The following is a 15,839-nucleotide window of genomic DNA, read 5'->3' on the forward strand; positions in this document are numbered from 1 at the left end:
TAGTAACCAAACAGTTGGCCCTGTCAAGCCAGGGACTAGGGTTCTGTCAGTTAATTGAAGATCGCTGGGAAACAGAATATGTCGCAGCCCAAGCAATCGCGAGCTCAAGAAAAGGTTTGTTTTTTGTTTTGTTTTTTGTTTTATGTTGTGTTTGGCTCACATTTGGTGTACCAATGTGAGGTTATTTTTACATAGGAATACAGGGCCTTGAAGATGAATTAAAATATTTACAAATAAAGACAGCTAAAAACTTTGTAAATATAACATATACATTTATTTATTTGCACTTTCACGCATGTAAATAACACTGATGTCTACCGCATTTCATACAGACACTTGTATATGTGTAATCAATAAATAATATCCAGGAACACGGAAGACTCGGTCACATAATACAAATTAAATATAATAAAGCAGTATCTCGAGGCATAAACCGGAAGACTGAAACACCAAGCACTATTTCAAAACAAAGAAGTGTTTCTAGGTTATGTGAAGGGAATCTGAACGGTCTGCAGTTTCGGAGAAAGACCACTCCCCGATGAATCGCCAACTCACTGGAAATCTGGTCGTGACAAGTGAAAACTCAATGGCGATGTCTCCTTGACAGTATTGAATCTAATCTAACAAGCACTGTTGAATAAATGTTAGTTTTTCTCAGTGACCATTGATGGCGAATGGAATGAATAATGAAACTCTTGTTTCAGTCAAGGCAGACATTTTTTTGTATTTAGACAAAAAATTATGTGTGTTTCCGTAAACATGGAATGCCCTTAGGAAGTAGGATAGGTCAGGGCTGTTTGTATTTTTAATTTTTCATGGGGTCTGACCCTTCAAAAACACAGAACAATTTGGCAAATGACATCTGATTTTTCGAATTGCGAAAAAAAAAGATTCGAGTAGAGTTACCGGAAACACATTTTTTTGCTTTCATACCACAAATAATACCAGAAAGCGCTAGCAAAATGCACAGCAAAAGAAACATGCTAAATGTTTTAAACGTTGCAATCCCTGGAAGCACAGCAGACGAATCTTGTCAAATGTTTAAGTCAATATTCCAACGCTTCCGAAATATGATCGTTAACTTCGAGGGCTTTTCCAAAGTTCATTATTGATGACTGACAAAAGCTTGTCGTGATGGGGTTTTATGATCAAGGTTCTTGTCTGACTTATATACAGAACTGCGAACGACACCAGTTCATGCTAAGAACACAAGCTTTATTACTGAACACGCCATGAGATAAAAAAGGCGCCAACCGGAACACAACTGTAGCAATTACATGTAAAGGCACCAAAGCGCATGCACCGAATGTAATAGAACACCAAAGGATAAACATTTTTTTGGCGGGAGATTAGTCCACAGTCATTGGATGAAAGTTACCAAAGAGTCTGATTGGTAGACGGATAACACATAGGCTCTGCTTAGTCCTATTAATAATGTTCAAATGATGTGTCATTTGTTCTCCGACATTCTCCCGGCGACGAAAGATAATCTTGAACACTTTCAATATGAATTATCAATAAATGATTCGTTGAACAAAAACTTAGAAATTTCAAAGAGTTAATTGACTCAACAGTTACAACAATTTATGAAAGTTCGGATATTCTCATCCTGGCTGCAATGGCTGCATCTCTGGACGGTCTCCCCGACTCGGGCGGGTCATTGGTTTTCTCAGCTGAAATTTCTTGCCGATGGATGTCTTCCCGCTCGTTCACATCTTTGTCTTCAGATGATGATAATTCTTGAGAGGCTACCTCAAGGGGGTATAACTTGTGTATAGGGCGGTTGGTGTGTCCCCTGGCGGTGGAGATTTCAGCTGATCGCACCAACTTGTCGCGTCCATAAACAAGTCTCTTCACAGTCCGAGCTGCCATTTCATCCTACGATCGATATCACTATGGATCAGTACCACATCACCCACTTTAATTACATTGTGCTTGTTTCCGGAACCGGAGTGACGTTCTCTCAAAGCTGTCAAATACTCGGTTGACCATCGCTTCCAGAACTGTTGTTGGAGATTTGACAAATGTGCGTAACGTCTGTTAACATCATTGTGGTTTCCAAAAGTCGGGTCTTCGATTTCTTCATCGGAGACTGTGATGTATGGTAGTGAGGTTAAGCTTCTACCATGTAACAGGTGATTTGGGGTCAGGCTAACGTCATCATCCGCACTGATGAAACGAAGGTGAGTGGGCGATCATTTAATACAGTCTCAATTTCGGTGACGACGGTAGCAAGCTCATCATACGTGATGAATGATCGACCGAGAACCTTTTTAATCGCATTCTTCGTGAGACTTATGAGCCGCTCCCAAAAGCCGCCAAACCACGGCGCACGTTTGGGTATGAAAGTCCATTTCACTCGCTGAGATGAGAGATAATCTCGAACATCAGGCGTGTCGAGCAAGGAGCGTATCTCCTCGGCTCCAGAGATGTACGTCGAGGCGTTGTCGGATAACATTCGGCTAGGCAGGGATCGTCTTGCAGCAAAACGGCGAAACGCGAGTAGAAATGTTTTAGTCGTCAAATCCGGTACCAATTCCAAGTGTATGGCCCGTGTAACCGCACAGGTAACAGGCACACGTATGCCTTGTTTTGTTTACCATCAATAGCTTTGGTGAGGAGAGCCCCCGTGAAGTCGACCCCCGTCACACTGAATGGAGGGGTGATGTTCACGCGATATGCAGGCAGCGGAGCTTGGACTGGGTTAGTGTACGGCTTTCCTTCAACTTTCAGACAGGTAACACAGTTGTGAAGAATCTTGCTAACGATACGTCGTATTTTCGGTATCCAGTACTGTTGACGAATTTGTGTTACAGTCGACTGGACTCCTCCATGGAATACGCGTTCGTGTGCTTTCAGAACGACCAGTTTAGTGAATTCATGGTGAGGAGGCAGCAACGCTGGAAATTTCGTGACATAGTCCAATGCTGCATTGTGTACACGGCTGCCACATCGAAGTGTGCCCTCGTTATCGAGAAATAGGTTGAGTTGTTGAACCAACGGTCCGAACCTCTTCACATTCATCCTCATGGAATGAATAGTGTCTGTATATATCTCAGATTGTACGTCTTTAATCCAGATTTGTTCAGCATGTCGTATCTCGTCCGGTGAGACTGCTCCTGACGGCGTGTCTCTCTTTCGCTGCAGTCGAGATTTGAAACGAAATACATACGAAGTAACGCGGAATAGTTTGTCTAACGAGCTGAAACGAGTAATGTCCACCGCGTATTGTATGCCAACGTCAACTGCGGGGTCGATTTCCGTGTTTGATGAGCCGATGTTCTCAGTGGATCGGCGAGAAAGATCCTCAACGTGTTGCATTTTATCGGCAACCTCAGCATCGATTTGTGTGTGAGGTTCGATCATGAAGTCGTCCGTTGTAGCGATATGGTGCACTGCGCTATCAAACAGTTCACAGATTGGCCAGTCTCCATTTTCTTTCAACCAAGTAGGGCCGTTCCACCATAGAGTAGAATTGGCTAGTTGATCAGAAGTAATGCCTCGAGTTAACAAATCAGCTGGGTTGTCAGCGGAGGGGCAATATTTGTAGATGTGACGAAAACCATTGATCTCTCTGACGCGATTGCTTACGAAGATCGGCAGCTTCTTGACACTGTTGATCCAATACAACGCAATTTGACTGTCCGACCAGAGATACCGCTGTGTAATGTTTATCTTGCCGGAGAGAGCGTTTATTACAAATTTGCTGAGTCGAGTGCCAATCAGGGCGGCCATCAGTTCTAACCGAGGCAGTGACAAATCGGACGTTGGAGCGACGCGTGCCTTGGCCATAACGATAGAAGTTTCACTTGAACTGCGGAGATAAACTACAGCTCCGTAGGCGGTAGTGCTGGCGTCAGCGAAAACATGAACTTCGCAGTCGTCGTTATCTTATTCCCTGAGAAGTATTGGCGGTTTATTGTCGTCTTGCGTGTAGCATTCAAGTCCGCTGCGATCTGTATCCATTGAGAGTTCAATTCAGCGTCGAGCGGTTCGTCCCAAGGGAGCCCGCGTTTCCATAGTGACTGTACAAAGAGTTTAGCTCTGATGTGAACTGGAGCTACGAAGCCCAGTGGGTCGTACAGTGTAGCGGAGGAACTGAGAACATCTCGTTTCGTTATCAATTCATTTGGAATAGGCTCGCTATTATTTTCTGAGTAGGTCATCGTGTCGCTTTCTGGTTCCCAACGCAGGCCGAGTACTGGTACATCACGAGAGGGTTCGTAGATATCGTCCTGTTTTGCGAGTTCACATAGTCGTTCACTGTTGGACGTCCATGAGCGTAGCTTGAACCCACACGACTGCATGAGGTGGTTTGCGTCGTTGTAATATGACACGGCCTTCTCATCAGACTCTGCACCGTCTATCACATTGTCAACATAAATATTATGTTTGAGGTCATCAGCAGTCGGTATGGAGGCATTACTTTCCAAGTGGGTCTTGATTACAGCGTTGAGCATGAATGGGGAACAAGCCGCCCCAAACAGAACAGACTTGAATTGATAAACATCAAATGGACTTTCGGGATCACGAATGTCCGATAACCAAAGAAATTTGGTGTATTGACGCTCGTCTTCCTCTAGACGTATGTTTAAGAATGCCTTTTCAATGTCACTGACGAAAGCGACTCGGTTAGCGCGAAATCGTAGCAAAATGGCAGGTAAATCATTGATTAATGACGGCCCAGTTTGAAGACAGTCGTTTAGACTTGCCGAGTCAGCATTTTGTTTGCTACTGCAGTCGTATACAATACGTATTGGAGTGGTAACTGAGTCCTTCTTGACAGCTCGATGCGGCAAATAATGTCCTTCAGTTTTGTTGTCATCTTGAATCTTCTCGACGAAGTCTCGGCGCAGTTGATCGGTGATGATGTCGTCATATCTCTTCGTTAAGTCAGGGGTCAAACGGCGAACCATAGCGCGCGTGCGATTTTCAGTTGCCGCATAGTTTGAAGGCAGTGGCGGATGATCAGTTTTCCATGGTAAACGGCAATGTATTTACCATTTTCAACACGTAGATGAGTGTCCCGATATGTTTCGAAGTCGGTATTTTCATCATTTTGCGAGTCTGCCTTCACTCCGATGAGCTCTAAATTCCACCAGTTTCGTATGTCATCGTCGGTGTGTGTTTCTACATTCACGTGATGAATATTAATGTCAGAGTCCAATTTCCCACGCTTTCCAGTAGGACCGGACAACAAGTAGCCGAACTTAGATGATATTGCAGTTGGACCTGCCCCGCGCACGATATGGTTTCCAACAAAGTTCCAATATTGATCAGCTCCGATGAGTACATCAATTTCCATAGTTTTAACATTGGAAACAGGGTGGGCAAGCTTTAATCCATGTAGATGGTCTGAGTTGAGTATTTCTGCGGACACGTGGTTGAATAGGTTGGACGAAATCTCGGAATTATCAGGGCGTTGACAGTACTGGTATGTCCATTCTGTTCGTGCAAAGTTACCATTGCACTTTTCATGGAATGAATTTGTTTCGAATTGTCCCGAATGTTGACAGGCTAACGTTCTCATGAGTGTCCGATTTCAAGTTGAGTTTGTCAGCAAATCGCTGCGTGATAAAAGTTCTGTTGGACCCATCGTCGAACAGCACGGTAGCGTTGATAGGTTTCCTATCGCCGACCGACATAGGAATGACTGCCGTCTTGAGGAGAACCGATCCGTTGGGTGTAGATTTCCCCTTTGTGTCGTCTGTTTCGCCAATGCCACATGAACTTCAGAAGTTCCCTTTTTCTCAGACGGTGTAGCTGATTTGGTGTCATGAAGGGTAGAGTGATGTTTACGCTTGCAGATCTTGCAAGTGTAACGAGACTTGCAATCGCTCACGCGATGCTTTCCAAGGCAATTGTAACAGAGACGATCGCGTTTGACAATGTCTAAGCGACGTTTCGGGTCGGTGACAACTTGGCAATCACTTGTGTAGTGATTTCCCTTACAAAACACGCATGTTTTGATTCTCAAAGGCTTTGTTGTGCGCGTAGATGCGGCCTTAGTATGAAATGAAGCGGTCATATTAGGCTGTGTTGCTATGTCCGCAACCGATAACTCATCGAGTGGAACTCCGGCTTGAATGGCGTCGATTTCCCGTAGGATGGCTTTGCGCAACTCTGGTAAAGTCCAAGCCTTATTTCCGTGATCTCTTGCGATTTGTTTCCGAATATTGTTAGGTAGTTTATCTCGAATCATGGGAATGAGAAGTTCTCCATAAGCGTTCTCTTCTTTGCCAAGTGATTGTAAACCGCGAATATGACTTTCTAATGTGTCATAAAACAATCGCAGACTGTTAATGTCACTCGTAGGTTGAGGAATCTGCCACAGTGCAGTCATGTGCGCATCGATGATCAAATGATTCTGTCCGTAGCGTTCGATGAGTAGCTCTAAAGCATGGTCGTAGTTGGAGTTTGTCAAGGCGAGACCGCTAATCGTACGGGCAGCTTCATCAGTTAAAACGCTGCGTAAGTATGTGAACTTTTGAATGTTCTCGAGGTTCTTATCATTATGGATGGACGATTTGAAAGTGTCGTAGAAACTCACCCACTCGAGTACGTTTCCTGAGAAAGTTTTCAGCTGTAGTTTCGGTAATGCGACCGTTTCTTCGATGTGTCTTGAGTACGGTGTCGGAGTTCGCCGATGGGCCAGTCGCATTGTTCGGTTTGTTGTTTTTGATGAAATCAGTGATCTTGTCGTTTCTCTCGAATATCTCGGACATGTAGTCGCCGGATTCTTGGCTCGCAGCATCGTAGCTTGCTTCATCCGTATTATCTAAGATATCTTCTTCGATCTTAGTTAAAGATTCGTATTTCTGAGTCAGTTGAGTGTTCAATGCTGTGAGTATCCTGTAAGCTTCAGTCTTGTTCTCAGCTGCAGCGAACGTTGATGTGAGTTGTTCTGCACGGTTGAACAGCCTCGTCATTTGGGCACGTTGTCCCCTGCGCTTGAGTTTCAACTTGGCCAATTTCGTTGCCAGTTGCTCGGCTTCAGTTGGTTGCTGCTCCTCGTCAGACATCCTTATCCTGGTCTCGGCACCAAAAAATGTCGTGATGGGGTTTTATGATCAAGGTTCTTGTCTGACTTATATACAGAACTGCGAACGACACCAGTTCATGCTAAGAACACAAGCTTTATTACTGAACACGCCATGAGATAAAAAGGCGCCAACCGGAACACAACTGTAGCAATTACATGTAAAGGCACCAAAGCGCATGCACCGAATGTAATAGAACACCAAAGGATAAACATTTTTTGGCGGGAGATTAGTCCACAGTCATTGGATGAAAGTTACCAAAGAGTCTGATTGGTAGACGGATAACACATAGGCTCTGCTTAGTCCTATTAATAATGTTCAAATGATGTGTCATTTGTTCTCCGACAAAAGCTATAGGTTTCGTAATTTCTACATACGAAGGCGGCTGCAACGTCGATAATATGCGTGATCTAAAAAAATACTTTGGGGGTAAAATGAAACCCGTGTTTCCATGAAATAAATAACGACAGTAGCAAAATGCGACTGATGTGAGTTTTAAAACGTAGTACGGACGTAAAACAAGATAAAAGCTTAGAACATCTTTTTAATTGATAGCTCTCGATTGATTTGCCGTGTCAGAGACTCCTGATGATTGTCTTAAACTTAAACTTTTAATTGCCATGTAAGTGTCAGAGACTACTAATAATTGTCTAAAAAACTTGTCGTCGAGGGCGCTCTGTCTTTTAAAACCATAACAAGGCATATATACGGTACATAAACTCAAGTGACGATTCACAATAATGTAGTGGATTCTTGCCACATTCGATATAATTCACGCTTGTCTCCTCCGCTGCAATACCTAAAAATTGACATTTTAGGTCCAAAATGATCTGGTACAACAGTAAAATAATGACTTTAAAAATACTGAGAAAAACACTGATTTCACTGTTTCGGTTTTTGAGACATTTTCACTTAGACGTGAATTCACAGCTTTGTCAGAAAAAAAATACTGTTATTTTTACAGAGATTTAATTTTGCGGATTTCGTCGATCAACGAAAATAGTGACCTCATAATATTAATCTTTTACAGCGCCTGAGATCATGTATGTACTATGAAAGTCACACTGTTTAAAGATGTCCGCACACGCATCGCTCATCATAAATTCCTTCAAGTACACTGCACGTCTAATAAGGCAGTGTTACAAAAAAAACACGTTCGCATATTTTGCAGACGAGGTTGACACGCATGAGCAGCTACTTGCGTCGATGACAAATGCAAAGCGCAAACAGTGTCGAATTCTTCCCAGGTCGGGACTCGCGCGGCTCTTTCCCACCAAACGGTCACAAAGGAAAGCCATGACAAGAGTATCTCTTCGCCTGAAGACAAAGAATGACCAATTAAGGCACAGAAAACGTCTTTAGTTCCCGTCAAGTCAAAAGCAGCAACACCGGAACACGGACCCCGAAGAGATCATGAATTCAGCTGACGGGTTGGTCCGAGACATGAAGCCCTCCATTGTGAATAGCGAGAATTTACGCGGAGAAGGGTTAAGTCATCTTCCGTATTTCAGTAACCAGCTTACACCACGTTCCTTATTTCAGTAACTAACATCCTGTGAAGATAGTAAAATGGGCGTAGATAATAAAAGACAATTCAAAGACACGGTCCCAAAAACCTACATGCAACTGGGTCCATCCTCATTAGTCCAAAAACCCCTGAAAACATACGCGCCGATTATGATTTACGATAAAACTGTTTGGTCGTCATTATATATTATTGCCTGAATACATGGGTTTATTTGCCCGAGAGCAGGTGACAATTTGCCCGACGCCAGGAGGGCAAATTTCACCTGCTGCAAAAAAACAAACAGCATTGTGACCGGTACATTAAATATGGATTTTGATGAAACTTCAAAGAAATGATCTAAAAATTACGATGCAAAGGAAATGATATTGCTTTCAACTTTGCCGACGGTTCCTTCACTTGCGTAAATCGAACTAAAGCGTTGATGGTCAGACACTAAGCGAATTTGGACTTAATTTTCATATTCCAGCTGGCATATCGTTGGTACATAAATAATGCTGATCGCTATAATAGGTTACTGAATTTACTATCAACACCATTGTAACGTGGGATAATTGGTTAGTGAAATAATGCGGGTTTAATCTGCAAATGTACGCTCATCTTGTCTTCATGACTACTTTGCATTATTGAAAAATCCTAAATCTGACAAGTAGATACGACTGACTTACCATATACCCCATCCGGCTAGCATGACAGCCACTGCTATTCCAATGATCGAATCAAGATACGCCACGTCTATATTAGCATAAATTATCGCGCCAATCAGAATACCGTAGCTGATTACTGCGCCCATCGCTGAACTGAACGCTGGGGTAGGAACAAGAGTTGAGGAAAAGATTAGCGAATAGCGCCCTCAGTCATCATTTTCTAATCGAATCGCGTAGGAAAAGGTACGTTTCAAGAAACTCGTGATTCAGAATGTGTTACGTCATTAAACCAATGTAATCATCGAAAGTCGGCAAAAGTCACTTACCGTCGCTCAATACACTTTTTGATTGTAATTTCTTAGCAATGACGAATTTCACTGCAGCTAGTGAAGTCATTATAACGGCAGCGACTGTACTAACCCCAGCAAGGATAGACTCCTGTTTGTTAATATGTACATCGGAAAAGTGGGGGTTATAAATTAATAATACATACGTGTGTGTGCTATCATATTTACGAAATCTTTTGTAACAAAATTTGTTCACGGTGAAAGTAGTTACCATGCTTGTGCTTTAAACTTTAAAGGTGAAAATAATTGATGACGGGCATAAACCCCGATACTAATGCTTCGGGTATCAATCTCGAGCTCAATTATCTGTCATCCACAAGAACAAAAATCATTTCTTATCTCAATTTAATGCTATGTTGTGAATACTCTCACTAAATCGAACGAAGAGATTTAAACAGTCTACTGTACCTGAGAAGGGCTTGTGCTAGTGAGCAAGGCAACTACACTTTTTATGCTAATTACCAGAGAAAATACAATGAACAGCATGCCTAGTACAATAATTGCTCTGTAATGAAAAGAAGGAATCAGTGAGCTTTCGTTCATTACCATACAATGTAAGAAGTAACGGTGCTTTGCATTGGTTAAAAAATGTTATATCGAGACCACAGTGTGATGAAATGCTTGAAGTTTACGGCATATGATATGCATCTGCATGCTGTGAGTTGGATGTTGGTGAATGGCACGTCAGCGCAGTCTCGGTAAATAGGCAAGTAATGAAAGAGGTATTATGGCACTATGACACGGTGAAAATTCAACGTACGCCCTCTAAGGACGTAAATACTCACCGTCTTTCCTTTTCTTGCACGTAAACAGTACGCGCCTGGAAATACCGCCATAGTACAACAATTGATGTGGCGGAATCAAGCATCATGTCGAACTGAAAAGAAAAAGGAACGTACGCCATATTTTACTGAAAAGCGGTTTTCGATACATGATAGAGTCAGATAGTGCGATTACTGATACTTGTTTTGCGAGGCCTGGCGGCAGTATTATATCTGCAGTGTCACAAATATCTGTGACCGGAAACGGATGCTGAGTGAACGAGTATCACCGTGAGGCAAAAAATCTGTTGAACTCGTATATTTTGCTCAAAAGCTTTTTTCTCATTTTTGACCACCACTCCTCCCAAGATATAATGGTACATCCCTAATTTAATGTGTTTTGAGTAGAATGAACATTGAACTGCCTCACAACTATGCGTAAACCCGGCAGTTGCAGCAGCGCCCTCAGTCAGTCTTTGCTCTCGCTGTAAAGAGGGCATTTTTTGTTGGAAAGAAGCAAAATGGAGGATAATCGTACGGTAAAGAACAGGAACCATGCACCATAACTATGTAATAACTATGTCGACGACATGTATTCGAAACTATAACGTCAACGAAAATACTGCGGGCCGGGCAAAATCAGCGTTGTATTATTTGTTTTTTCTAAATTTGAGCGTGTTAGTCATCCAAGTGCGACAGTGTTAAATTAAGACAAATGTTAGCTTGATAAAACATTAAGTAGGGCTTATACTCATTTTCGTTTTTTTACATTTATATACTACAAGTGCAAGCACTCACATTGCCCACGAACATGACAAAAGGGTATTTAAAACAGCATATCACGTGTAGATCATTATCCCAATACGTATATAACCCTGAAGAGGCAAAATTCTGACTAAATATTCGACAATGGAAGAGAAGCTGCTGATGGCCGTTCAGTGAATAAAAGTACTAATTGACACAAACATACCAAAAAATAATATGTTGAGGCAGCCTTTCAACGATAACATGAGACGATCTCCAGCAGGAGCTGGTTTCCCATAGACCCTCGAGAAAAACGTTTTCTCGAGGGTCTATGGATTTCCTTGATATTATTGTTTCATTTGGTTTTTGTTTGTTTGTTCGTTTGTTTGTTTGTATGGCTGGTTGCTTGCTCGGGGCTTCATGGCCTATAATATTTATACGCACACTACAGTCATTGTAGAAGTTGGTGACTTTGTGAAATAAAGTATTATCGCGCAATAGTGCTACTTTTTAAGTAACGCCCTTTGACCTGGACGATCGCATTACGATCGTACGCCGTCTTCAGTTCACCAAGGTGCACAAGAGCGTGTCACCTGCGCATGTGTAAGGTGAACGCGACAGGTAAGTTTCAGTTGGAATCCACAACCTGGAATCTCGCGATAACTCCCACGACGTCGCGATAACTCTACTACATCGCATTCAAAGATACTTTTATTCACAGCCTTGTACAAAGTCGATTTTCAGGATGACTATTTCGTGTCATTGTTAAAAAATAACAACGGAAAAAACATCACGAATGTATGTTTGTGCCTTGATTTACTGTCAGGAAAACCAGGAAGCTCTGCAAAAACATTTTGAGGTCTTTCAAAACAATGGTTGAACATATTTAGAAAGTATTAAGCACAAGTATCAACATGCATGACACGGTTTGCACTACACAGCCTAAGTTTCTGTCAGGTTTTGCATGGTCTTTATAGGGTGAAGGATATACAAGAATGAACATGCGTCGCTATCTAAAATAATAAAAATTCAAACAATCGTGCCGCACAGTTCTACCGCCCTCTACCGACGTCCACTACTATGTGACGTATATTGCGTGAATTTCACTCGAGTGAAAATCCAGTTATTGCTAGCACAGAGCAACTGACGGTCACACAGTGTTTTGAGGTCAAAGGAAGTGAACCGATCGCAAATATATACATAACAGTACAAAATTACGAACTAAAAAAGCGGTCTAAAATTGACATGCACTGAATGCTACAGAATTAACCAGGTTTTAGCAAAACAATCACTGACGCACAACACAGTTCACAAGTGAACACCTGTACAACACAGGAAATGCGAAAATACGAGGTGGTCGGGGTACCTTAACTCAATTCCTACCTTGTGCTCAAACCCTTACGCTAAAAAGAAAAATAGAACTGAAAGAAAATGTGTCCGACATTAGAAAATCCCACCACCGGAAAAAATGGAGGGAAAGTGCATACAAATGGTTTGGCAACACATATTCGACTTTTTATGTCCAGTATTGAACACTGACGTATAAAGTGGTAATGCTTGCCCAATTACGTTGATACAGAACTGAATCGGACAGCCAATGGCGGGTATCGTGTGTTGAAAATGTTAAATGGAATATGCGACCATATCCGGCCCGGGTGCGACCGATACCGAACTGCATCCGGTGGACCACAAAGGTGGAACAAGTGCGATGTAATAATACTGCCTAGTGTTTATTTCAAGGTACGCGTCTACCTCACTATAACAACATTAACTGGACAATTTTCACGAGAATCAACGCAAGGATGTCTGCGTCTGTCAAAATTATGCAAAAATATTCGTATAATGGCGACTTGATTTCTTGAGTACGATACTCGGCTGTCATGTGACGCGTTCTAGACAAGACATGATGAGTTTCAAACCGAAAATAGAAAGGCTTAAATTATTGAAGTTGTTTGTGATGCAAATTTTTGATTTTTGGGAGGTGTTTTTGTTCATTTCAGTTATATCCAGACTTGTTCTGAAACATATATGTACTTCTCTTTTTACCATTGGTAAAATTTGCAACAATCTGATCATCTTCCAGACCTGCTTGTTACATTTACAATTATTTGACATCGCTATATATAGTACATTTTTACAGGACAGCGCCCTCAGACAATTGACAAGTAGCGATGTTTCAATGCATCGGAGTTGTCATCATCTTTTTTCAAACTAAATATGTGCTGTTTATCTAATTTTACTGGTAAAAATAAATTTATGGGTCCTGGAACTTACCGCTAGCCCAAGTGCTGCAGTACTGGTTGTTACTATAGATATCGCTTTGAAAATAAAAATATGAAATTGCAAAAAATTAGTTGACGTTACATGAGATAAAAATATGAAATATCCGTTGGTTTAACACAATGTGTACATGGCTAGGGTTTAATGTACTGGAATAGTGTCCCTACTTTATGTGCATTTGTAAATTTGCAATTCCCGAAAACTGTATGGATTAGAGAGAGAGAGAGAGAGAGAGAGAGAGAGAGAGAGAGAGAGAGAGAGAGAGAGAGAGAGAGAGAGACAGACAGACAGACAGAGAGGGGAGAGGCAGAGAGAGACAGAAAGAGACAGAGACAGAGACAGATACAGACACAGAAAGACAAAGAGGGAGGGGAGGGTTTTTAAGTGCATTGAATTTCAACACTGCCGTTTGTCATTATATGTGCGTGACAGTTCAAACTATCGATACGTTACACCTGCCATCGTAATCAGAGGCACATGTAAAGAATATCAAATAAATGTAAGCTCGCAAGATATACTCTTCAAGGAAGGGATGGAGCTTAATTCATTATCCATTAATTTAAACTTCACGCCTTTTGGCCTTGTGCATGATAGCAAATCCTTGTTGACGTCATCGCACGCTGATATGTAGAAACACTAGAATTCTCATATTTCTGTAATATATCGAAACATTCCTGGTATTCGATAAAATTTGCTCAAATAAGAAAATCGATCCGCACGGCTATGACAACCAGGGATAGGAGTACGAGGCTCTGCAAAACGTATCATGCAAGCCATTGTAGCCACTCGTTTGAACGTTTTGCATGTAATTCTCGACGAATAACAGATATGATCGTTTACTCTAAGCTTGATTGGACGACAAGTGAAAGAATGACAACCGGCTTACCTATAAATCCGATTCCTAGAATCGATAGTAGAATTATTGTTGCGAAGGAAACAATCAAGGCAGCTTTCCGCCATTTTTCTGCTTCTTCTTCTGTTAGATGGGTCTGTTCTGTCAATTGTTCTACAGTTTAAACAAAATTGAATACATGTATGACAAATCTTACTCGTTTTCGGTCTGGGAAGAATCCTGCAAAGATGAGGTGCGATCACCGCCTTGAGGTAAATGGTTTGTCAGACAGCCTTTAATGAGGAAATCTATGTTACTTGCTTGTTATTCCGCCAAGGTTGAACATTGACCCGCCATCGGAGATATCGTTCGTGTGATCTTATTTTGGTATCTACTATCTGTTTGTTATCATGTAACGCCGAGTATAGAAGCTGATACTTAAATCTCTCGCCCGTCACTTATTGTGAGTGTTAGCTATCGTAACACTTGAGATTACTCTCATATTCACAAAATCGGACAAAATAAAAGTATTGTGTCGCATGATCCAGATGAAAAGATTGTCAAGATATCAGCAGCCATTTAAACCCACCCACCCCGCCATTAATATTCCTACAGCTATTGCTACGACTGCTGCATAAACAAGCAGACGAACAGACGCAAAGTTACAGCTCGACCCTTTTCATCATCCTCCAGTGATTGTTTGAAATGATGTTGTCGGATATACCTACTGTGGGGATGGACGATTACATTTCGGGAGGGGGTTGCCAATTTCTTTTCTGTCTTTGTTTGTTGTTGCTTTGTTTGATTTTTTTCAGTCACGTGAGTTTTGAACATCAACAATTCAAAGGAAAAGGTCGGTCGAAGGACTCTTAATTGACGGGAGAGGAAATAGCCTATACAAGCTGCACAAAACCTCCAAAATTAGATGTCAAATTTCTGAACGCGCAAACAATTCCCCTCCCAAAATATAACGGTCTAGCTCTAAGCAATTTGGATTTCAGATTGTGTAACCCATTGAAGTTAAATTCGTGATGTCAGAACATTTTCCATTGTTACCTTCAATATCTAAATTATATTACAGATATGATACATCCTCTTAGATGTGGTCAAAACTGAACATGTGTTTACATTCTGTATATTTGCTTTTTCATCCTGTAAGCTTACTTTGACGGTCTCAAACACAAGATGTAAAGTGTAGCCATAAAAATGAACTTTGTAATCTGTATTGCTAATTCTTGTTGTTTTTTCCGTTCTGTTGTTACGTCCATGTTAACACACAGACAGTAGTACTGTCTGTGGTTAACGTCGCCAGCGTGACGCTGCGTAACAACCATATTATGGATAGAAATGGCCGACATCACTGTTTCAAACATTGTGATACTCTCTCCATGATCCATAACAATCTGAATTATCGAGACAATAATGTATACTTCAAGCGAAGCTTTGGCGGAATCGTAAAAAAATCTGAACGCTCGAATGAAAACATACGGGTAGCTTTAACTATGACACGCTATTGAAACCATTTGTGATGTAAGGAGATTGCGCAATGCAACGCGAACCATAACTGGGATTAAGATTTTTAAATGCGTTATTTTCAACCATACGGTGGGACTTGGCAGACGCTCGAAAGAGTCTGCTTGTTAAAACTGAATATGATCAAACC

At 41.6% G+C, this 15,839-nt stretch overlaps 4 protein-coding genes across 8 annotated transcripts in view; all 4 read right to left on the bottom strand.

Annotated features, from left to right (window-relative positions):
• Positions 1-2,520: 2,520 nt before the first annotated feature.
• On the bottom strand, positions 2,521-3,792 carry LOC139144322 (uncharacterized). The gene has a single exon (XM_070715024.1). The coding sequence runs from the start codon at positions 3,790-3,792 to the stop codon at positions 2,521-2,523; it is 1,272 nt and encodes a 423-aa protein (XP_070571125.1).
• Positions 3,793-3,827: 35 nt separating this feature from the next.
• On the bottom strand, positions 3,828-4,916 carry LOC139144323 (uncharacterized). The gene has a single exon (XM_070715025.1). The coding sequence runs from the start codon at positions 4,914-4,916 to the stop codon at positions 3,828-3,830; it is 1,089 nt and encodes a 362-aa protein (XP_070571126.1).
• A 626-nt stretch (positions 4,917-5,542) lies between these two features.
• LOC139144324 (uncharacterized) lies at positions 5,543-7,022 on the bottom strand. Its single transcript, XM_070715026.1, has 2 exons — positions 6,551-7,022; positions 5,543-6,270 (listed from the first exon to the last, which is right to left on the bottom strand). Exons 1-2 carry the CDS (start codon positions 7,020-7,022, stop codon positions 5,543-5,545), a joined length of 1,200 nt encoding a protein of 399 aa, XP_070571127.1.
• A 94-nt stretch (positions 7,023-7,116) lies between these two features.
• Positions 7,117-15,839, bottom strand: part of LOC139143431 (transmembrane protein 163a-like) — a 29,030-nt gene continuing 20,307 nt past the window's right edge. For all 5 annotated transcript variants that reach the window (XM_070713740.1, XM_070713737.1, XM_070713738.1 and 2 more), the window contains exons 3-9: positions 14,231-14,350; positions 13,339-13,382; positions 10,345-10,436; positions 9,968-10,064; positions 9,539-9,650; positions 9,234-9,372; positions 7,117-8,593 (exon numbers count right to left, since the gene is read on the bottom strand). In XM_070713740.1, the coding sequence (XP_070569841.1) occupies positions 8,560-8,593; positions 9,234-9,372; positions 9,539-9,650; positions 9,968-10,064; positions 10,345-10,436; positions 13,339-13,382; positions 14,231-14,350 (638 nt within the window). In that variant the 3' untranslated portion in view covers positions 7,117-8,559. The remainder of the gene's footprint in view (positions 8,594-9,233; positions 9,373-9,538; positions 9,651-9,967; positions 10,065-10,344; positions 10,437-13,338; positions 13,383-14,230; positions 14,351-15,839) is intronic.

Source organism: Ptychodera flava, chromosome 11, assembly GCF_041260155.1.
Source record: "Ptychodera flava strain L36383 chromosome 11, AS_Pfla_20210202, whole genome shotgun sequence".
Classification (NCBI taxonomy): domain Eukaryota; kingdom Metazoa; phylum Hemichordata; class Enteropneusta; family Ptychoderidae; genus Ptychodera; species Ptychodera flava.

Bases quoted from the DNA above. Each gene is read 5' to 3' on its own strand.
- LOC139144324 (XM_070715026.1), bottom strand. From the start codon at position 7,022: ATGTCTGACGAGGAGCAGCAACCAACTGAAGCCGAGCAACTGGCAACG. The intron at 6,271-6,550 runs GTGAGTTTCTAC...ATGACACATTAG, and splicing joins CAGGAAACGTACTCGAGTGG to AAAGTCATATTCGCGGTTTA.
- LOC139144322 (XM_070715024.1), bottom strand. From the start codon at position 3,792: ATGGCCAAGGCACGCGTCGCTCCAACGTCCGATTTGTCACTGCCTCGG.
- LOC139144323 (XM_070715025.1), bottom strand. From the start codon at position 4,916: ATGGTTCGCCGTTTGACCCCTGACTTAACGAAGAGATATGACGACATC.